At 57.3% G+C, this 22,985-nt stretch overlaps 1 protein-coding gene across 1 annotated transcript in view; it reads right to left on the bottom strand.

The window, feature by feature from the left end:
• The window catches only part of DCHS1 (dachsous cadherin-related 1), a 39,208-nt gene that overhangs the window by 5,009 nt on the left and 11,214 nt on the right, over nt 1–22,985 (bottom strand). Inside the window, exons 2-19 of the mRNA XM_053935469.1 lie at nt 18,583–18,771; nt 18,253–18,484; nt 16,986–17,222; nt 15,668–16,687; nt 15,098–15,285; nt 10,523–10,619; nt 10,198–10,355; nt 7,800–8,634; nt 7,263–7,502; nt 6,703–6,828; nt 6,227–6,436; nt 4,853–5,716; nt 4,269–4,382; nt 3,153–3,364; nt 2,857–3,011; nt 1,615–1,745; nt 875–1,161; nt 153–291 (exon numbers count right to left, since the gene is read on the bottom strand). Coding sequence (XP_053791444.1) covers nt 153–291; nt 875–1,161; nt 1,615–1,745; nt 2,857–3,011; nt 3,153–3,364; nt 4,269–4,382; nt 4,853–5,716; nt 6,227–6,436; nt 6,703–6,828; nt 7,263–7,502; nt 7,800–8,634; nt 10,198–10,355; nt 10,523–10,619; nt 15,098–15,285; nt 15,668–16,687; nt 16,986–17,222; nt 18,253–18,484; nt 18,583–18,771 — 5,434 coding nt within the window. The remainder of the gene's footprint in view (nt 1–152; nt 292–874; nt 1,162–1,614; nt 1,746–2,856; nt 3,012–3,152; nt 3,365–4,268; nt 4,383–4,852; nt 5,717–6,226; nt 6,437–6,702; nt 6,829–7,262; nt 7,503–7,799; nt 8,635–10,197; nt 10,356–10,522; nt 10,620–15,097; nt 15,286–15,667; nt 16,688–16,985; nt 17,223–18,252; nt 18,485–18,582; nt 18,772–22,985) is intronic.

Below are 22,985 nucleotides of genomic sequence, written 5' to 3'. Positions count from 1 at the left end.
TTTGATGGGCACCCTGCTGTGTCTGCTTCACCAGCCACACCAGAAAGTGACCTTGTGCGGGTTTGAACAGAGGCAGGATGGGGGCACTCCCCTCCACAGGCTACCTTAGATTGACCCATGAGAGAGGCACACAGAGCACTAAGCCCACGCACCATTGCTGGGGTCGATGGCAACATCAGGGCTGGGCACAGCCAGGTGGAAGGTGATGTCCCCGTTGCTCCCTGAGTCGGGGTCAGTAGCACTCACAGTGAGGATGACACTGCCAGCAGGTGTGTGCTCTGGCAGCAGCACCTGGAAGAGGAGGATACCCCAGTCACCATCTGGTTCCCTCCCGCTCAGAGCCCCCAGCATCCCTGGGACAGGGGTCTGGGGCTGGCCAGGCAGCCAAAGCCAAGGGTATCCAGCGTCTCACTGGCCAGGGAAACCACATGCAAGGGGTTTGTGCTCCTAGACTCTTCAAGCATTCCTGGGGCTCCCTAGCCCCTTGCCTGGGCTCCAGTGCTGCAGCACACACTGCCCAAGCCAGCCCCCAACAGGGACCTACCCAGGTCTCGCCACAAACATTTGTCTGAGCTGTGGCCCATTTCCCACCCTCTCTGGCCTCCCCACTGTGCTCATCCATTTCTGCTGGACCCTCTGCATCCAGCTGTGTCCCTTGCAGGGGCTGGTCCCAGTTTCACCTGCCTGGTTTCAACTCCTTCTATGCCACAGTGACAACATGAGCGATGCCAGGATGTAGATGTGGGTCAGAAAGTGGGACCAGAAGGGGCTCAGACCCATCCTCTGCTTTGTAAGGGCAGGTGGGCAGGAAGGAGCTGCGCAAGAGGGCTTGCGTGGGATGGCCCCTGCTGACTGGCACACCTGGTGCATGTACCTGATAGAAAACCTGGGTGAAGGTGGGCACATTGTCATTCACATCCTCCACAAGGACAGTGAGGTTGGCCTCAGTCTCGTGGCGAGTGTCAGAGGCACGCAGGGTGAGGGTGTAGCGGCTGCGCTGTTCGTGGTCCAGTGGCCCCGTGAGGGCAATGTGGCCACCGTAGCGCAGCACCCCAAAGGTGTCTGCCACGTCCCCCTCCAGCAACAGCGTGTAGGAGAGTGCAGGGCCCGAGTCCACATCGTTCCCAGTCAGCTGGGCTATCTGGGTGCCCAGCAGTGTGTCTGTGGGGAGCAGACATGTGAGTGAGCAGACCCATCCCTGCCCAGCATACTTGGCTCACCTGCTGGGAAACCAGTTCAATCCAGAGCTTGAGCACCAGGAAGAGGGGAAGATGCCATGGGAGAGGGAGATGCTGGGGGGAAGACAAAGGTCTTGGGGGCTTGGCAGGACAGGTGGAGCTATGGCATGGGCACAGGGCATACTGGCTGAGGATTGTGAGCAGGCAGGGCAGGTGTCTGCAGCCAGAGTCCCAGACATGGGGCAGAGGCCAGGGCTGAGTTGCTCCCTCAAGACATAGCAGCAGCACAAGGGTCATGCTGGAGAGCTCAGGGGGTTTCAGTGGGTCAGTGTGATCCAGCTCCTGACAGGGACTGGCCTGGCCTCCCTGTGGGCTCCTCCCCATCCCATAGTGCCCATCGTACCCCAGCTCTGGCCCTCAGTGCTACGGCACTCACTCTCAGGGACACGGATCTCCCAGGGGACCGGGATGGTAGGGCTGTTGTCATTGATGTCCATCACCACCACGGTCAGCGTGGCCGAGCCCATGAGCGGTGGTGTTCCTCGGTCCATCGCTGTCACCACCAAGCTGTGGGCAGGCATGAGGGTCAGATGTGTGTCCACACATGTGAGGGAGTACTACACCCGTGTACAGTTCCTGGGACATGCACTGCACACCTGCACCACACCTGGGACATGAACTGCAGGTGTGCACATGGTGGGGAAAAGTGCAGCAGCTCAGACTCTGGGGTGATGGATCTGTGCAGTGCATCCTCTGGAGGTGTTTAGGAAAAGACTGGATGCGGCACTCAGTGCTCTAGTCTGGCTGACAAGATGGTGACCAGTCACAGGCTGGACTCAATAATCTCAGATGTCTTTTCCAACCTCAATGGTTCCATGATTTGGAGAGCACATGTGGGGCAGTGGGTGTGGTACACGGAGAGCATGGTGGGGCACGGCAGCAGGTTTTTGCACGCCTAAGGCACGTGTTGAACTCTGGAAGGTGTGTGGGTGCAGGCAGAGCACCTTGCAGGGTGCAGACAGGTGTCGGGGGCTCTCTGGCTGCTGGGGAACACTTGGAGCCTCTCTGGAATGGTGAGGGGTGTGTGTATGGAAGGGATACCCCAGACTCCCCCCTCGGGGGAAGAGGGCAGAGGAGCCCACAGCCATGGGGGCACATGTGGAGGGGGAAAACATGAACTAGGGGTCCTCATCTGAGCAAGGTGTGTGGGAAAGGGCAGGAGAAGCCTCAGATTCATGGCAGGGTGTTTGCCAGCATTTCACATACGTGTGGATGGACATGTCCAGAGCGTGCACATATGGTGAGGGGCCCATCCCTGTCTGGATGCAAGGGGACATCTGTGGGAGCTAGTGCAAGGGTCCTGTGCTTGGAGGTGGAAGAAACTGAGCAGATGCAGTGCAGATTAAGGAGGCAGGAAGGGGAATGGATGAACCTAGGGCCCTCTCACAATCTCCTCAGCTCTGTAGAGACCCGACTGAGCTGTGCATGGGCTCATCTTGGCCATCTGGCTCCTGTGTCCTTCACTCCCACTGACCCTCAGCTGTGCTGCTTGATAGAGCCATTTCACAGCCAGGCTGGGACAGCTTTGGGGGCACCAATAACAGTGTTCCCCATGCCCCAGGGCTGTGCTCCACAGCTCTGTCCCTGTCCTGGCATCCCCTAGCCTGGCTGCACTCACCGGGTCTGGGACCAGATCTCTCTGTCCAGGATGGCAGCAGTGGTAATGGTGCCAGTCTGAGGGTCAATGTGGTACAAACCCGGCATTGGCAGGGACTGGTTGATGGCATAAGTCACCTGCCCATTCACTCCCTGGTCCAGGTCATCTGCCAGCACCTGCAAAGCCACATGAGATTCAGCTGTGGAGCCCCTGAGGCAGGACTTGTGTGCTGGTGCAAACACCAGGCCCATGCAGTCCCCGTCCCATAATTGCAGCCAGGCCAGGGCTGAGGTGTCCCGGTTTGTGCCCCGCCATACCTGGATGACAGGTGAGTCATAGCTCTGTGACTCCCAGATGAATGCCACATAGTTCTGCAGCTGGAAGCGGGGCAGGTTGTCGTTCACATCCTGGAGGTTGAGGTTTATGGCCATAAAGCCAAAGGAAGCTGCAGTCTCTGCCTGGATCACCAGGCGCAGCCGGGGGCTGGCCTCAAAATCCAGGCTACTGGAGTCCTGCACTGAGATGGCACCTGGGAGGGGGAATGGAGGGAAGGGGGGAGTGACATACCAGCACCATCCATCCATCCATCCATCCATCCATCCATCCATCCATCCATCCATCCATCCATCCTTTCTCAGGTGGACAGGACAGACACACTCAGCTCTTCCAAGCCCTCCCCACACTGCCAGCTTCTCATTGTTCTCAAGAGCTGCCCTGAGTGATAACACCCACAACCTTGCTGGGGACAGGCAGTTCCTGTTGACATTACAGCATGTGACAGTCCTCCCATCTGGAGACCCCCCCCGAAAGTGTGGAGCAGAAAGAGCTGTTCCCACCATGACATAAGCTCATCCAGCTCCGAGCCAGAGACAACTCACTGCAGCTTTGAGTCCAGTCAGAGCCTTACAAAGTGCTCTGAGGACAGACACCCACTGCCAGCAGCCTGAACCGTGGGCAGCTAGGCTGCTGGAGTGACAAGGTGCTGCTGTCCCACCTGAGAAGGAGGAGGGCAGCCAGCAGGATATACTGAACTAATTGACAACATTCCTATGGGCACACAGGGACACCTTCCATTATCCCAGGTTGCTCCAAGCCCCATCCAACCTGGCCTTAGACACTTCCAGGGATGGAGCAGCCACAGCTTCTCTGGGCAACCTGTGCCAGAGCCTCACCACCCTTACAGGGAAGAATGTCTTCCCAAAATCCCATCTAACCCTGCTCTCTGAGGTTTTGGGAAAAGGTCTAATTATGGGGGACCACAATTGCACTGAGAGCAGTGCTAACTCTGGCCAGTGACAGGGCAGTGTCCACATTCCAGTACTAACACCTTTCACCTAACTGGTATAGAGTGTGGACAGTGCTCCTGTGCCCTGGGGGCCCTGAGCACCCGAGCAGGCATGAGCAGAGCTCCCCAAGTGTTCCTGGAGCTGTACCTGAGCTGGGCTGGATCAGGAAGGTGTTCCTTTCGTTGCCACTGATGATGCTGTAGGTGATGTGCCCCGAGGAGCCCCCCGTGTGCATGGCCTGGACACTCGCCACCTCAGTCCCTGGGAGAGCAAAAGGGTATGAAGAGACAGTGGAGCCTGGGAGCACGTGGCAAAGGGTTAGGTGATGCAGGGCAGCATGTGCTGCACCACAGGAGCACTGCTCTGCCTGAGGACACTGTGACAGGGGACTGAAGATCTAAGGTTAATGTTGGGCTGGGAGCCTGCTGTCATGGTGCCTATCCATGGCTCCTCAGTGGTCTCACTATGACCTGGAGACCTTCTGGGAGCATTTGGACACCTTTGGCTGCCTACAGTGATCTGAACACTCAGGCCAGCCTACAGGGACACCACCCTGACCAGCCTGGGTACCACTCAGACCCTGCAGTTCCTTGGGTCTGCCCAAAGCATAACAGGACTTCCCCAGACCCCACAGTGCTCTCTGGTCTGAGTTCCCCACAGAGCTGCTCCCACCTCTCCTTGTGCCCTATCCCATTCCATCACAGCACTTTCTGCTCACTGCCAGTGGGTACCTGGGGCAGCATTTTCGGCCAGGGCCACGTCACTGGTGCTGCGAGGAAAACGCAGCCCCCGGTAGGGCTCCTCCTGCACATGGATCACCACCACCCCTGTGGAGGAGAGTGCTGGCTGCCCCAGGTCCATGGCCAGCACGAAGAGCGTCCGCTGGCGCTGGCTGAGGGAGCCAAGGGGCTGCAGCAGCTGGATGTCCCCCGTGTAGGAGTTGATTGCGAAGGCGGAGCTGGGGGTGGCAAAGCGGTACAGGATGGAGGCATTGGCACCCGCGTCCCTGTCCTCGGCCCTCATGGTGGCCACCACCTGCTTGAGCGGCGTGTGGCGGGACAGGTTGACGGTGAGCGGGCTCTGCAGGAAGGCCGGAACGTGGTCATTGACATCTCGCACCACGACAGTGACACGCACAGCCGCGCTCTTGGGCTCCCACGGTGCGGAGTCCACGGCCTTGGCCAGGAAGCTGTAGGTGGGCTGGCGCTCCCGGTCCAGTGCCTGGGCACTCCGGATGCGCCCGCTCTGTGGCTCCACTTGGAACGTGCCCAGCGACTCATTGCCCAGGTAGTAGGAGACCTGCCCATTGGTGCCCTCATCTGGGTCTTCAGCTACCAGCTGCAGCACCAGGGCACCGACTGGCAAGTCCTCTGGCACCTCCACTGTGTAGCTGGCCTGAGCAAAGTTGGGTGCATTGTCATTGAGGTCCAACACCTGCACAGTCACTGACATGGTGGCACTGCGTGGCGGGGAGCCGTGGTCCTGCACCACTACAATGAGGCTGTAGGAAGCAATTTGCTCTCGGTCAAGGGCATGTGCAGTGGAGAGGACACCGGAGACGGGGTCTAGGCTGAAATCCTGCCCAGGGTCTCCACCTAAAACAGAAGAGGGGGAGCATGCCTGTAACTGGAATGAGAAAGGCCCCCAGAGAGCATGAAGCCCACCACCATGGGACCTGGCAGGGTGGGTAGAGTGAGCCCCAGTGGGAGCAAACTCCTTGGGCTAGCTCCATATGAAGAACTGACTCTAACCACTCACAGGCTAGTGCTGCTGCCATGGGGAGTTGCCAGGCAGCCTGTGACAGGATACAGCAAAAATCTGACTTGGCAACCTGTGAATTAACAGGTCAGAGCAGCCAGGAGAGGCGTGGAACTGGTCTAAGCCTGGAGAACTAGACACAAGCCCAGAGAATGAGCAGTGCAGCCTGTCCAGATCTTAGGGTGCTCTTCACTGGGGGCAGAGAGCTGAGAGACGACAGCAATGCCGTGCAGTTTAGAGCAGGAGAGAACTGACGTGGAATGGGACTGCTGCAGTTGATGTCCCCCAGATCCAGGGAAGCCCAGGGAGAAGTCCTTGCCCACTCCCATGCTCCCAGTGCATCTCACCTGCCACCCGGTATTCCAGGCGTCCATTCTCCCCACCATCAGGATCAGTGGCCCGCAGGGTGTAGAGTGCCACACGACTCTGGTTCTCAGGAACCTCCACAGAGCAGGACTCACTCTCCAGGTGGGGTGCATGGTCATTCTCATCCCCCACCGTGACCCACACCGTGGCCTTGGTGAGGCTGGGCGGCAGGCCGGCGTCCCGCGCATAGACTGCAGGACAGTGAGAGCACCAGAGGCTGCCTTGACTGGGAGCTACAGCCATGGTGTTTGTATGCCAACACCCACGCACCCACAGGGGCAGCCAGGCATGCGAGCATCAGCATTCCTGCAGCCTCAAACCACCCCACAGCCCTGCTGTGCCTCACACCCCTCCTCCCTCCCCGTGGCCTCCCCTCTCTGCAGCACTCCCCACCCCAGCAGCAGGGAGTCCCTGTGTACCCCCACTGACCCCCTGCCTGCTGCCTCCCCTTGCTTACCGGTCAGCACGTGCTGCTCCTGCTCCTCCCGGTCCAGGGGACGCGTGGTGACAATGAGCCCTGTCTGTGGGTGGATGGAGAACGGCCCCCCGGAGAGACCCCCATAGGACACCTGTCCATTGGCACCTGTGGGCACAAAGGTGGTTTGAAGGCAGCCCAGCAGTAGCCCCAGCACCTCCTTTGGCTACCAGTCCTGCACCTCCCAGCTCTCACCCGGGGCTCACAGGCTGCGTGAGAGGGTGGCCTTGCTCCCTGGTGGTAGAGGTGTGTGTGAGGGTCCCAGCCTAACCCAGCTGCTAGGAGGCCAGATGGGTCAAGGAGAACCCACAGAACAAAGGCCATGGGCTAGGGGACCAGAGGGAACCACAGTCCTAGTTCCATTCCCATCCTCTCCCAGGATTCAGCCCATCTCCCACCTCCAGGCCAAGTGCTGATCCTTCCCTCTGGTCAGCCAGGCTCTCCAGACTGGCAGGAGGGAGCAGGGTATGCCCAGACCTGGGGCTGCATTTCCAGACAGGCCCTGACTGAACTGGGCAGCTCACCCTCGCCTGCATCCTCACCCAGATCCCGGTCCGTGGCCAGCACCCGCAGCACTGGGCTGCCGGCTGGCAGGTTCTCCATGACGTGGGCTTCGTACTCAGGTTTCTCAAAGACAGGAGCCTCGTCATTGACGTCCAGCACCAGCACGGACAGCAGCTGTGTGGCCGAGAGGCGTGGGAAGCCGTGGTCTGTGGCCACCACCGTCAGGTTGTGCTGGGCCACCTCCTCCCGGTTCAGAGCCCGCACGATGGAGAGTGCACCTGTGGGCACAGGAGAGGGGCACGCTGGCACCAGTGGCACTGGGCCTTATGCCTTGGGACTACTATATGGCTGCAGGCACTGGGCTGCAGGACAGATGGGTTTCAGGAGACAGCAGCACTGTGCCAACCAGGTGCTGTGCTTGGGACTCCCTGTACCCCCAATCTCCCTCCTCTGGGCTCCCCAGCCCACACCCTCCTCCCATGCACTGTGCAACATCCTCACGTACCCCTGCACCCTCCTCAGCCTCCGTGTTTCCAGGATCCCTGCCACCACCTCTGCACCCTCCCAGACTTCACCTGTGCTGGGGTTGAGGTGGAAGCGGCCATCAGCGTTGCCTGCTCGCAAGGAGTAGCTCACACGTCCGTTCTCTCCCAGATCACTGTCCTGGGCCACCACGTGCAGTGCCACAAAGCCTGTGGGCTGGTCCTCCATGACGCTGACGGTGGCCGGGGAGAGGAAGATGGGCGCATTGTCGTTCTCGTCGGTGACAAACACGCGGGCTGTGACAGCGGCCGAGCGGCGCTGGCTGACGTTGCGGGCCTGGTCTGTGGCCTCCACCACCAGCAGGAAGGAGGCAGCGGCCTCCCGGTCGAGGCCCTGGAGCAGGCTCAGCTGCCCTGAGCGGCCGTCGAGGTGGAAGGGGGCTCCGGGTGGCTCCAGGTGCAGCAGACCATAGCGCACCTGGCTGTTGGGGCCCACTCCATCCCCATCCAGCGCCTGGAAGGTGAAGATGGAGGAGCCAGCCTGGGCATTCTCAGGCACCACAATGGTAATGGGGTCTTCGGGGAAGGTGGGTGCCTGGTCATTGCAGTCCTGCACATGGATCTGGACCAGCACCAACCTGCTGGAGGGATAGCCGTGCTGCGTGTCCTCAGCACTCACCTGGAGCACGTGCCGTGCCCCAGCTTCATAGTCCAGCTCACGGGCAGCATAAATCTCCCCTGTCATACTATCAACCACAAAGGTGCCATCCCCACCACCTCCTACCACCGTGTAGATCAGTTGTCCTCGTGCAGGGGCGTCCAGGGGCGCCACTGAACCAATCACAGACCCCGGCTTGACCCCCTCGAGAGGATGCAGGGTCAACACGGTGGCATCAGGCCGTGGCAGCACACGGGAGGATGGCAACACCTGTGAGGAGAGGAAGGAGTGAGTGGCATGCACAGGGGGCTGTGGGCCAGGGCACATGCTGGAACACAGGAGGGTCCCTCTGCTCCTCAGAATACACTTTTCACTGTGAGGGTGCCTGAGCCCTGGCACAAGTTGCCCACAGGTGGTGGAGTCTCCAGCCTTGGCGACAGCCAGAAGTCACCCAGACAACCCCATCTGAGTAGGGGGCTGGAGAAGGTGACACCTTCCCTCAACCACTCTTGGGCTCTGTGACTAATTCATCCATCCAATACTGCAAAGCCAACAGACGGCAGGAGAAACAATTCTGCAAACACAAGCAAGAATGAATAAGAAGAGAGGTCACGCTCATCCTGATGGGAGGAACAGAAAGAGAACCTAGTATGACCCCAAGATAAATAAATACTATCACTAGTTTTATTAAAGATATTGGAGTTATTTTGAGCATGAGGTGCACTCGCAGATGGGAGAGAGGATGTTGTAAAGGCCACCACAGTATGACCTGAAGGGAAAACCCACTGAAGAAACACATTCCTGTCAAGGAGCTGAGGAAAACGGGAGTAACAACAAACCTGTCAGCCCAGAGGGGATCAAACCCAGTGACTGGTAAGCAAATATCTATTACAGGGATGCAAACCAGCATGATAGGGATGGCTAGCCTAGCCTCAGTGCTCTGGAGGCTGCAGAACAGCTCTGATGACAAGAACAGTTACAGACGTAGTGTAAAAAGGAAATTGTATAAAACACGTTTCTGGTGGCTGAAGGCAGTTGTGGCAGGCTAACACCAGGCTCCACTCCTCAAGGGAACATGGTATATCACACCCATCTGGGCTAGAACTCAGCTCTGGAGCTCCCACACTAGCGAGGGACAGGCACAGAGTGGGGATAGCTGTGTGACAAAGGACTGAGAGACCAGCTGGCTCACAGGAGCAATGGGCAGGGCTGGAGATGGCACAGCAAGGACAGTCAAATGGCCTTGGCAACTACAAGGACATGGACGAGAAGATGTGAAACGATGTTCAGTGGGAGTGCCTTGATGGGGGGAACCGGAGCCTGGGCTGTAAAAGGAAGCTCATTACTAACAGTAAAGAAAGTATGTAGCTGTCTGGGCAGTACCAGGCAGGGAGTACCAAAGTGACACAGACATGAGGGGTACCCTGCAGGTCGGAATAAACACCCTGCAGGTCAGAACACTGGTTTCAGCAGACACTGAGAATAGTGGAAGTCTCTGTGCAGGAAACCTCTGACATCTTTCCTGCACCAGGGTATCTAGGACAGGGTCGGCTGTCTAAAGCCTGGAGAAGGCAGAACTGCAATTGGCAGTTCTTTGGACATGAGAACAGGTGCAGGGTCATCCCTTCCCGTCCAGGTTCTTCCTGGGGATTTTAAGGTTGGATCAAGAGCTGAGCAGGAGCAGAGGGTGCCCAGGGATAAAGGCAGTAGGGGATGAGGAGGTGCAGAGAAAGGCTACTGAGTAGCTGGATGTGTCTTCCAAGAGGCAAGTGTTGGGCAGATGGCACAGGGACAAGAGGAGCTGGCAGGCAGGGACAGGAGGAGCTCGGGTACCTGGACACGGACAATGGCTGAGGTGCTGCGAGGTGCTGTGCCGCGGTCGCTGGCTGTCACCGTGAAGAGGTACTCGGCCCGCTCCGTCCGCCGCAGAACCGTGGCCGTCCGCAGCTCTCCAGTAGCCACATGCAGAGTGAAACGCTCTGCCCAGGCTCCTGCAGAGAGAGGGGAACATGGCTGGGGGAAGCCTGGCAGAGGGAGGGCAGGGGAGGGTTCCAAGGAGGGGAGTGTGCTGTGGGGATCCCGAGCAGTGGGCACCCATCCGCCTGGGTGAAGGCTGCCAGGTAGAGCAGCACGGATTTGCCAGCTCTGGAGCTCGTACCTATCAGGGAATAGATGATGGTCCCATTCTCCCCCTCGTCAGGGTCCTTGGCCTGCAGGGAGGCGACCAGGAGTCCCGATGGCTTCTCTTCCAGCACCTGCAGAATGGCCCAGGGAGTAGTTGAGTGGCACAGGGAACCTCTCAGATTGCCCCCCAAGCACGGCATGAAGTCTGCACCATCTTGCACCAGCACTACACCTTACCCACAACACAGACTCCCCACAGGACCCACAAGCTGTGCCTGAGGCTGGGAACATGGAGGAGCCCACAGCAATTGGTCAGGGGAGGTTCTGTCTCACCAGCCCTCCTCCCCTTCTGTTCCACTTAACAGCACACCTGGCAGGGTGGGGGCACACTGGAGGAGGGCACTGCTTCACCCATGTTACACCCAGAACCTCTGCAGGCAGGTAAGTGCAGGGCTCCACAACAGTCCTGGTTCTCCCTGTCCCAACAGACACCTTCAGCTGGAGATGCCAATGTGTGAACCCTGACAGCCCAGTGCCAGCCTCCCTGGCCACAGACAGGGAACTTCTCAGTTCCCACACTTAGCCAGGGAGGTTTCTCACCTCTGGAAGTGCAGCTGGCAGATCTGGGGCTCAGGTACCTCAACTTGGGGCTTTTCCCTTCTCTCCTTTGTTTCTGGGTAGCACTGTCTGTCTGTAGGTACTTTAGATTCCCCATTTTATGCCAGTGCAGCACAAGACCATTGAGACATCAATCACACATGCTCAGGTAACCTCATGTCCTGAGGGGACCCACCTCCTTTGCCACTGAGACCACACATTACAGCACTGCACACCTTTTCTGGATAGCTATGGAACTGGATGCACCCCCATCACTCTCCCTCAGGTTTTGGAATCATCCTCAGCAAACATCCCCTCCCTGCTGCAGACCTGCCCCCTCCAGCACACACTCTTTGGTGGAACAGGATTCCCACTTGGCACAGGCTCTGCTGTTCTTTCCACCCCAGCAGATGCTAAATTCCCACCTCAAGGGGACAGACCTCACATTCCCATGCCATCAGCACATCCTGTGGCAAAGACCACCCTCCCAGACCCAGCTGTGCAGGGTGATCTGTGCCACTTAATGCATTTAGGAAAGGGACAAGTGGAATCCAAGCACGACTCTGGAGAAGAGGATGCAAGTTTCCAGGTGGAGGTGAGGGTCAGAGCTATTGCCTAAGCTGCTGGCACTGTGCTGAAGCCCTGGGAGGGGAGACCAGAGGAGCTGGACTAGGTCAGCCAGGCTAGGCAGTGCTGGGACTGTGCTCTGTAAACACTGGGAGAGGGAGGGAAATTCCAGGGAGAGAGGACAGCTTTTTAAGCAAAAACACAATATTGGCACAAGAACAAATGAGTATAAAATGGTCAGAAATTAGTTTAGGCTGGAAATGAAGAGATGTTTTCTAGTACCAGATCAAGGAATCTGGAACAGCCTTTCACAGCAGTGATGGAGGCACAGACCTAAATATAGCCTGGCCCTTGATGAAAGGAAGGTCTGCGTGGACACCTCGATGTGGGGCCACGCTTCAGAGGCCCCTTCCAACCTCTCCCTGCCACAGGCCAGGGCAACATCTGCCCCCACTGCCCTCAACCCAGACTTGAGTGGCTCCTGCTCAGCAGGCAGGGACACTCTCCCTTTCATGAGGAATCTGAGCCCTTTGAGAAAAACAGACATGTCAGAGGAGTTACATGAGCAGCACCCACATGTACAAATGCCAGTCCAGTCACACAGACAGGAACAAGCAGCAATGGCAGTGGGCTTGCCCATGCACACTGGCCAGCGGCCAGTGGCACATCTGGGTCTGGCCACCCGCCCTGAAGGTTGCTGCAAACACCAGCCTGGTCTCAGGCTTACAGAGTCCTTCTGGCCACAAGCACAGCTCCGGCAGGGGCTGGCAGTGGATGTACAGAAATGTGAGAAACATGGTACATATGGAACAATCCTCCTGTGAATTTCCCCGGCTCCCAGCCCACTGTGGCTCAGACACTTCCTGAGCCACAGATCATATTTGTGATCCTCAGCCTTTGATGGATTTTTTTCTTTCCATGAATTCATCTAGTTTTGAACCCATGCAACTCTGGACAATAATTTCACAATTTAATTACATTCTGCATGAAGAAATGCTGCCTGTGTTTATTTTAAACCTGCTGCCTGGTCAGTTCTTATGGAGCTGCCCAGCCTTTTGTTATGAAAAAAGCAACTTCTCATTTCCCCATGACTCTGTGCATACCTTTGTGATATTCCTGCAGCTTTGTCCATGCCAAAGGATGTTTTATTTCTGCTTGGAACCATTATCTGCCAGAGATTCCATTAACATCCTTTTCTAAACAGTTTCTATCACTTCTGCTCACTTAGAGAATGGAACCAGAAAGAAAGTGTGGGCAGAATCTGAGTTGTGGGTGATGATATTTTCTTTAATTCTCTGTTTATTTTCTAATTAAACTCAGCATTTGATTTGCTTTTTTATCTGCCCTGAGCCTAGTGTGGCACATTCACAGAGCTCCAGGCTTCTCCCCAAACTGAAGCAGCCAGTTCAGAGCCCACCCCTAACACCCCTCTGTGTTGCTTTCCAGCAACTTGCTTAGCAGCAGTGATTTCCTGTCCCATCATCTTCCCTGACCCAACAGTGGAACATGATCCTTCTACAGGTCTTCACAGGGAGCCTTCGCCTTGAATGCTGTACATTGAACAGTGATATCAACCATCACATCTCTGAGGGGATGCTGCAAAACACCAGCACCAGGGGCATGCCCTTTGTGAAAGCAGGCACTCTTCCTTCCCTTTGCTCCCTCTCCCCTCTCCTAACAATCATTCCCTGGGAGGATCCATCACTGCAGACCCTTTGCAAACAGCCCCTGTACTGCCAGCACATCACCAAAGTGCTTCATCTCGACACGCCGCAGCTGGTGCTCGCAGGTGCCGACACAGAACCCTCCTCTGCTTTGCCTGAGGAACGCTGACATGAATGCTGCCCTAGCATGTCTGCAAGAAATCATGGAGCTTTGAGTTATCATCCAGTTTTCACTTCTTCCTCCAAGTCTCTTCTACATCCAAAACATGGCTAACAGTGGGCTGTTATGGTACTTCACCCTTTTTTATCTCTGTTTTCAGCACCTGCAAACCGAAGTGCCCAAACAGGTGTTTTCTCAGAGCTGCTGCAGCATTTACCTGCCCTCAGAACTCTGAACCCATCTCAGCCTTGTCCTGTCCCCTGGAGGACACATCTGCTTTCATGGTCTCTTTGTGAGAGCAGAGCCCTGCCAAGCTCCAGCAGGGCCTTTTCAGCACTTTGTGCCCCCAGACATGGGATCAGCTGCAGATCCTGCCATGTGGTGTGTCACACGTGTCCCCACAAGGGCTTCCAACAGATGCCAGGTGTGAGAAATGCCCATCCAGTGCTCCCTCAGCCATGCTATGGCTGGCTAGTCCCTGGCCTGCTCTGGTCCCAGAGCCTTGCTCAGAGAGAGGGCAAGACTTACCGTACCCCCTTTGCCTCCTCTAGGCTCTGCGAGATGTGCTTACCCAGGCCAAGCCCTGCCAGCAGCTTTGCCAGCAGAGCAGCATGCAAGAAGATGGCTGGGCAAGGAATGACTGCATCCTAGGATGGGAAGGGAAGCAGCAACAACAGGGAAGGCCTGGCTGGAGCTGCAGAGTGTCCCCAGACCTTGTGTCACCCAGGTGGCTAGCAACACAGATTGCTCTGACCTGTCTGGAGTGCCCAGCTTGGGCAGGATGTGTGACAGAGGGTGGCTGTCACCATCGTGGTGTTTCTGAACCACTCAGAGGGAGGGGCTTTGAGCACACAGCCTGATAAGCAGCAATGGATGTGCAGAGAGAGCATGGCCGTCCAGCTGTGGGCTGCCCCTGCTCTGTGCTAAGCAGGTGAGGCCAAGGCCCTGGCTGCCCATCCTGCTCTGCTGCTGCCAGTGCCCCTCAGCTGGCTCCCACGAGCCCTCGCAGGGAGGCAGGTCCTCACCCAGTTCTCCTGAGCAGTACCCATGCAGCTGGGTCTGCAGCACATGCAGTGCCCACTAACTGCTGCCACCAGAGTGTGCAGGGAAAGCTTGGCTGGCAGACACAGTAGATTCACAGAAAACTCCTGTGCATGCCAAGCCCAGCCGGACAACGTTTTCTTGACCTCCCGGAAAGACAAGTGGCTGTACCCAAAATCCCCAGACCTAGAGAGTGATAGCCTCGTGCATCTCCCTGCTCACCACTGTTCACCCTGGCTCTTCTCTGAACCTGTGTCAGGTTCAGGGCTCCTTTTGCTGTCCCTCCCTACAGGCACGTGTGAGCCAAGAGCTTCTGCTGGCCAGTCCTGATTGTGCCAGAACCCTCCACAGTCCCTGCCTGCTCTGTGCACCAGGATGTCTGCCCTGCCCAAGGACATGCCCCTCCTGCCACATCTTAAATTTATCAAACTGTCCTGGCTGCTGAATGGATCCAACTCATGCCTGTTCATCTCCTACCCTGAAACTCTCCTGGGTCCGCCTACCCACTCCCTTTTCCCCAGCAGTACCACCTGCCCCCACATCCAGAGGCCACCATCAGTGCTCCAGCCTGCACACCTACCTGCACAGTTAGCTCCTGACCACTGCCCACATGGAGGAAAGCAGGAGCGTTGTCATTCTCATCCAGGACAGTGACGTAGATGGTTCCGGTGGCACTGCGAGGTGGTGCTCCCCCATCCTGCACAATCACCAGGAGCTGGAAGTTGGACTGCTGCTCCCGATCCAAGCTGTGCTTGGTGCTGACCTCTCCTGTGAGGGAGAATCCCAGAAGGGCTTGGGTTGGAAGGGACCTTCAAGCCCATCTTGTTCCACCCTGCTGCCATGAGCAGGGACACCTTCCACTATCCCAGGTTGCTCCAAGCCCTATCCAACATGGCCTTGAATACTTCCAGGAATGGGGCAGGCACAAGAAGTGAGAACTCTGATAAGTAGGGACACAGCTCAGCCCACAAGCTGCATTAGAGCAGAGCCTGTGCTCAGCTGTGTTATTCAGGCATGTTGCTGGAGCCCAGCACTGTGGGGGCTGTAAGGTGAATATTGTGCTGCTGCATTGGCCTGGCCACCATCACAGCTGCCCTGCCCTGGGCTTTCTCACCAGACAGCCCTGCCTAGGAGGCCAGGAGTCTCTCACCTGTCTGCATGTGAATAAGAAAGTTGGGGTCGTGCTGGAGCAGGCGGTAGGTGAGCCGGCTGTTCTGCCCAGCGTCCCGGTCGCTTGCCATCACCCTTCCCACAGTGCTGCCAGGAGCCTGGTTCTCAGACACAGTGAAGAAGTAGCGCTCCTCGCTCAGCCGAGGGCTGTTGTCGTTCTCGTCGGTGATGCTGATCCGCACGGTGCTGGTGCCGGTTTTCCGTGTGTCTGCCGCAGCCCCGGTGCCTCCCACCGAGGCCAGCACCGTCAGCACGTACAGGTCCCGCGTCTCCCGGTCCAGGGCGCTCTTGACGTACAGCCAGCCGCTCTCAGGCACGATGCCGAAGCTGGCAGCATCCCCATCTGCACGCAGGTGGTAGGTGAGGGCTGCGGATTCCACATCATGTGCCAGGGCCCTCACCTGAAGGAAGCGGGTGGAGACGGGAACACCCTCCTGCACCTCCACACGGTACGTGAGAGTGTCAAAGATGGGTCCGTTGTCGTCCTCGGCTTGCACGTGCACCAGCAGCGTGAAGGTGGAGCTGAGCTGGGGAATGCCACTGTCCCGGGCCACGATGGCCAGGCTGTAGGCTGAGATGGCCTCGTACTGCAGGGCCCCAAGGAGCCGCACTGCCCCCGAGGCACGCTCCACAACGAAGGTGCCCTCACCCCCCGACACCAGCTCAAAGGTCACCTGTCCATTGGCACCACTGTCACGGTCCTCAGCCTGCAGGGTGTAGACTGTACTCCCAGGTTCTGTGGCCTCTGGCAGCAGGATGGAGTCAGAGGGAATTGGGAATGCCGGCACGTTATCGTTCACATCTGACACGGAGATCTTCACACGCGTGTTGCTGTAGGCAGGGGGTGAACCGCTCCGGGCCTGGACATCCAGGATGAGAACTGACTGGGACTCATGATCCAGAGGCAGGCTGGTGCAGAGCTGCCCCGAGGCTGAGTCGATGGAGAAATAGCCATGAGGGTCCCCCGAGGAGATGGAATAGAAGATGTCATCAGCATGACCTGTGGGCAAGAGGACGGAGACAGAAGGAATGAGTTGTCATCCAGCTTACTGCCTCAGCCCCAGGGTCAGGAAGCTGTGGTCCAAGGGGTGCAGCAGCACTGTGCCCACGTGCACAGACACCCAGGTGTGCTTACACACTTGTGTGGGCACAGGTGCTGAGCTAGGTGCACACTCAGGTGTGAGTGTGTGGAGCTCTCAGAGCAGGGTCACTCCATGAGGAAGTCTGGTGGATGCTGGACCTCAAGGATGGTGTAGGGACAGGGAAAGTGGCAACATGCAAAAGGGACGAGGTCATACCTGGTGGGTTCTGGGCCTGGACAGCCCCCACACTGGTGCCCTCTGGCATGTCCTCAGGCACACTGAAGAAGTACTGAGCTTGCTCAAAGACAGGGGGTGAGACTGTGCCCTCCACGATGCTGATGTTTACCCGGGCATTCGGCTGTGCCTGAAGGCCCCCCCCATCCTGAGCAGAGATCACCAGCTGCACCAGGGTGTTGGCTTTGCCACTCAGAGACCATGACAGAGAAATGACACCTGAGGAAAAAAGTAATTGATGTGGCATTGTGCTGCACCCCAGTCACCTGGCACCAGGGGACAGGCCAAACCATAAGATGGAAAAGACAAACCAGAAGGAGTAGGAAACAATGTGCATCACACTGGGAGCCCACCACTGAGGAGCTGGAGTGAATGAGTGGAGCTGTCCCAGGAAATCCTCCCCAAATCCTCCACACTTATCTTACACCCAGCTCTGAGTTAAGCAGTGGTACAGGCTGTGGGACATGAGCCAGAAGGCAGCTCTTGGGACAGTGAAAGGCAGGGAGAGGGCTTCCAATCTGGGGCACAGGGTGAGTGTCATAACACAGCAAGCAGGCCCTGGACTGGCAGAGAGGATCTGGGAGGGGATATAGAAGTGAAGGACCATAGCTGATAGGCCTTACAAAAGAGGTGGCCCTGCATTAGGAGGGCTGGTAGGGCTTGTCACCTTCCCAGTCACCTGCTGGGAACTTGAGAACCAGTGTGCAGATTTCCCAATGCACCTTTCTGTCCTGCTGAGAGTCCCTGGCATCACATACCCATGCACCCACTTCCCCAGCAGAAAATGCTCTGGCTTCGAGCAGATGCAGCCAATGACAATGGTGGGATCAAGAGCGACAGAGTTATAGAGGAGAGTTAACTGAGCTGGAGAAGAGAGGACTGGCAGGGATAAGAAAGGAAGCAGGATAGAGCCTGATCGATCATACAGCTGATCATACGGCTGTGTGATCAGCACACAAGAGGAAGGGCGCACTGAGTTGGAGATGGGGAATGAGGAGAAGAAGGAAGACAGGACAAATGAAGAACAGAACAGGGAGCAGAAACAAAAAGTCAGGGACTGAGCCTGGGAAGGGGTTACCAGAGGCTAAGGAAGTTTAGTAGGGAAAGATGTGGCAGGGACAGAAACAGACATACTCTGGAGACAGACTGCACTGCTGAAGTGGCCAAGCAGTGACACTCAGGCCGGTTTTGATAGCTCCCACATCACAGTGCTCCAACTGCTGCCTGCTCTGGCTGCCTGAGATCTCACCTGTGTCCTTGTTGAGGGAGAAGAGCGGGGGCGAATTTCCCAGGATGATGCGGTATGTCACCCTCCCATTCAGCCCTTCATCCTTGTCATGGGCGGTGACACGCAGCACGGCTGTCCCCGGCATGCTCTGGGTGCTGATACTGGCAGCGTACTCCAGCGGGTAGAACACTGGCCGGTTGTCATTTGTGTCCTCCAGGAACACCTTCACATACACCATGGAGTTCAGGCCGCCCTGAGGAGGCACCACATCAGAGACAGTGCGAGGACAGCAGCACCCCCTGCACAGTGCTGGGTCAGCAGCACTGCATGCACAGCCTCGGTAGCACTCACCCCATCCACAGCAGTGATGGTGAAGTCATAGGCAGACGTGCCCTCATCACGGTCCAGGGGCTGCACCGTGCACAGCTGCCCTGAGTGCTTGTCAATGCTGAACTGTGTGGGGATGATGCTGCCGATACCAGAGCCAATGGAGTAGGAAAGGGAGCCAAATGCACCACTGTCTGAGTCTGTGGCTGTCACCTGTGTGAGGGAAGGCACCACCTGAACAGAACAGACCACCAGCCAGACCCGGCCCAGCACCACCACCACACCTCAGTGCCACCTTCTGCTCCATGGCCACAGCCACCGTGCCACCCTCAGAGCTCGCCATCACAACGCAGTGTGACAGCAACTGTGGTCCTTGTCCCAGACCAGCCACTGCTTCTTCTGCAGGACATGCAGCACTGCAGCAGCAGCAGCCCCTGCACCTCTATTCCTTCTTTTCTGCAAAGACACTCAGGATGGGACAGGAAGAAAGTCACCCCCTGTCACCACGGCCCTGGCTCTGTCCTGCTCTCAGGGCTCTGAGTCTAGCAGCCCCAGACATGGGGCATGAGGATGGAGGATGGCACTGCCCTGTGAGAGTCCAGTCTCACGTTGCCTGCAGCACAAGAAGTGCACCCACTGTGACAGACATAGCAGGAGGAGAAATGCTGCTCCCTGCTTGCCCTCCCCAGCTCCCCCTTCGGGCTCCTATAGAGCTCAGGTCAGCAGAAACCAACTCCTGACTCCACATCCCTGCCCACAGCTCCTCCACCAGCTGGGAGCTCCATGGAGAACAAAGCTGGGGGACAGAGCTGGGGGAAGGCAGCTGGGCCAGGCCCGGGTGAAGTGGAGTTCAGGCCTCGTCAGCCACAGCTCCTCCCCGCAGCAGCCATGGGGCCTCGGCTCCGCACGAGGAGCGCAGGAACGCTGCGTGCGCGCCAAGCGGAGGGCCCGGCTGGGGGCTGCGAGCCCGGTCATCGGGGATGGAGGAACAAGGCTAAGGGGACACAGGATGGCTGGGCCTGCAGGGAACAGTCAATGGGCAGGGTGGGACCACCCTGTCCTCACCAGGAAGGCTAGGCAGCACCTGCAACACTCCCAGCAGCCCTGCTGCCTTTGGTCTGAGGGGCTGCCTGCAGGCAGAAACTGAGAAGACATTGAGACCACATCTCCAGTGAGCACTAGGCTCCTGTGCAGAGGATCTGCTCCCCAACCCTGCAGCAGCTGCCAGAAGAAGCACCATGGAACAGGATCCCCCCTCCCCACTCCAGCTGCAGAGCACTTGGAAACACAGGTGCTGTGACAGAACTGGGTCAGGAGGCACTGTGGGAAACTGGACCCACCTAGAGCTCACCATCCCCCTCCCTACTGCCCCAGCCCGTCTTCCTGGGGAGCTGCTCAGCAGAGAGCACAAATCTGACCCTGCTGACATCAGTGGAGCTTGTATGCAGGTTACCAGCACAGTGGCTCCATGCTGCCTGTCATCACAGGGGTACAGCCCTGTACCCACACCCCGGTGTGCCTCTGCCCTGCCTGGGTACAGCCCTGTACCCACACCCTGGTGTGCCTCTGCCCTGCCCGGGATACAGCCCTGTACCCACACCCCAGGGTGCCTCTGCCCTGTCCGGGATACAGCCTGTACCCACACCCCAGGGTGCCTCTGCCATGCCTGGGATACAGCTCTGTACCCACACCCCAGGGTGCCTCTGCCATGCCTGGGGTACAGCCCTGTACCCACACCCCAGGGTGCCTCTGCCCTGCCCGGGATACAGCCTGTACCCACACCCCAGGGTGCCTCTGCCATGCCTGGGGTACAGCCCTGTACCCACACCCCAGGGTGCCTCTGCCCTGCCCGGGATACAGCCTGTACCCACACCCCAGTGTGCCTCTTCCATTCCTTGGGTCAGCTTCCAGCCTTCTCCACCACTGCAGATGGAAATGCATAATCAGCTGCCACGGTGACTGGAATAGGTACTATATGGTAAATGAAGACTTTTCTTTCCTTCAGAATGAACTACTTCTCACTCTGAAGGTTATCCAAAATGCACATCAGCTGCTTTAATCACTGTACAGCAACATGCTCTGCTGCAGAGTGAGATAGCAGCTTCAGACTCCTTAGCCCAGGGGCTCTGATGCTTCCAGAAGAGTCTCCCTTCCCCACCGTAACCATCTTCTGATGGGTGCCACCCTTAGGAATACCCACAGGGGGAATATCCAGCTTCCTGCCACAAGACCTGGGCCAGGTTTCAGGAACAGGGAAGCAATAGATGAGCTCTCACTACTGTTCAGTGCAGCACCATCTCCTTGGCAGCTTCCTGATACCCAGAGCCATGTTCCAGCAAGATAACTAGTGAAGCCCGCAGTCTGGTATCAGAACCAGCCCCGGTTGTGCAGCCAGGACAAGGTATCCCTCGTATCTACTGCTTCACTGTCCCATCCAGTGGTGGGACCATCTGTGAACTGCTGGTCCAACACAAAACTCTGCCCAATATGAACCTACACAGCATCTAAGAGAGGTCACATCACTGGTGCAATGACAACTGGAGCCCTGCACCTGGTTCTTGTCTCCCTTGGATGGGTGATGCTAAACTGGTGCCTAGAGAGAAGCTACAGGAACAGCAAACACCTGCTGGACCAGGTCACAGTGTTGGCTGAGGTTGGGGCCACTGGACACTGCTCTGCGCTCTGCCACTGTGTGCAGAGGGAGGAGGGCTGTGGCTGGTGCACCCCAGTCCCAGCTCCCTGCCTGCAGACTGCTGATATCCCATGTGTGAATCCCATGGGATGGGGCTGGCTGACTGCCTGTGGGCAGCCCACACTCAGCAGGGCTTGACCCGAGACCCAGGGACAGCAGGATCCCCCCTGCAGCTGGGTGATGCCTCCTGGGGACTCCTGAGAGACATCACAGGGACCACCAGCCACCAGGTATGGCAACCACCTCATTTCAGCCAGCATGCACTGCTGCAGACTCAGAGCACATGTAGTTTGAGACAGGGACACATTTTTAGCTGTGAGGGCAATTAGCCACCAAAAGGGCTCATTAAGGCCTGTGGTGAGTTCACCACTTCTGGAAATTTTTAAGCCAAGCATGGACATTTTTCCAGGAACTTTGCTAGAAGTTAATGCAGGGCAGCCCCAGGCTCTGTATTTAGCATCCGCCCCAAATCTTGGATCCACAGCTGGTTTTACTGCAGCTCATGAGACTCCTGATGTTTGCCTGAAAAGTAGAGGGAAACGGGGTCAAGCTGCCTGTGGAACTGCCCAGGAAACTCTCCACTGGGGCTGTGCCAGTCCTGCTGCTCGAATATGTGGGAGTAGGAGCCAGGGCTCTGAGCCTGAATGGCAGCCCCACTGCCCTCTCACCTCTGACTTCTGAACATAGCCCACACAGACGCTAAAGGCTTTAAGCACAAAGACATCAATTCTCTGCCAGCAGATTCCTGACCTGAAGCTGCCAAGGAAGCAGCAGTACCTGAGGAAGCTAGGATCACAGACCCCTGGTCTCGCAAAGAATTCCAGTGTCCCTGCCAAGCAGGGGTGGCACACAGCTGCATCTGCTGTTCCCTAGAAGGGACTACTAACTGGGGATGTGGCAGTTGGCAGTAGCTGTGACTGCAGTGACCATGAAGCAGCAGATTCAGGATCCTAAAGGGAGTGAGGAAGAAGAGAAGCAGAGTACAGACCCTGGATTGCAAGACAGACTTCAGCTTTTACAGGGAGCTGGTCGATGGAAGGGATCTCATGGGAGACAGCACTGAAGGCCAAGGCAGCTCAGGAAAGCTGGCAAGCCTTCAGGACAGCACACTCCAGAGCAGCCCATCCCAATGCTCAGGAAAACACAGAGACCTCAGCAGATGGCTCGGGCTAAGCAGGGGCCTCTGGGCTAAGCTGCCATGCAAAAGGTGGTGTAGGCTAAGAGAACTGGGACTGTTCAGCCTGGAGAGGAGAAGGCTCTGGAGTGACCCATCTGGGGCCCTTCGGTACCTGAAGGGAGCCAATGAGATGGAGAGGCTATTTAAAAGGGCCTCAAAAGACAAGACAAGGGAGAACTGCTTCACACTGACTGCAAGTAGGTTTAGATTGGATATTGGAAAGAAATTATTCCCTGTGAGAGTGATGAGGCCCTAGCACAGGGTGCCCAGAGAGGCTGTGGCTGCCCCTGGATCCCTGGGAGTGTCCAAGGTCAGGCTGGACACTGGGGCTTGAAGCAGCCTGGGACAGTGGAAGGTGTCCTTGCTCATGGCAGTGGGGTGGAAGGAGATGATATTTAAGGTCCCTTCCAACCCAAACCATTCCACAATTCTTTGAGATGGGCACGGAGGCAAGACACTTAAGCAGGAATCTATAAACATTGCCAGGCATGTCAGGAGTGTGTCAGCAAAGTCAAAGTTCAAGCCTGAGCGTGCCAAGAAGAGCCTCTGTACTGTGCT

The sequence above is a fragment of the Vidua chalybeata genome, chromosome 2 (assembly GCF_026979565.1).
Source record: "Vidua chalybeata isolate OUT-0048 chromosome 2, bVidCha1 merged haplotype, whole genome shotgun sequence".
Taxonomy (NCBI): Eukaryota; Metazoa; Chordata; class Aves; order Passeriformes; family Viduidae; genus Vidua; species Vidua chalybeata.
The sequence above is the reverse complement of the archived record's forward strand: the minus strand, read 5'-3'. Positions and strand labels throughout refer to the sequence as shown.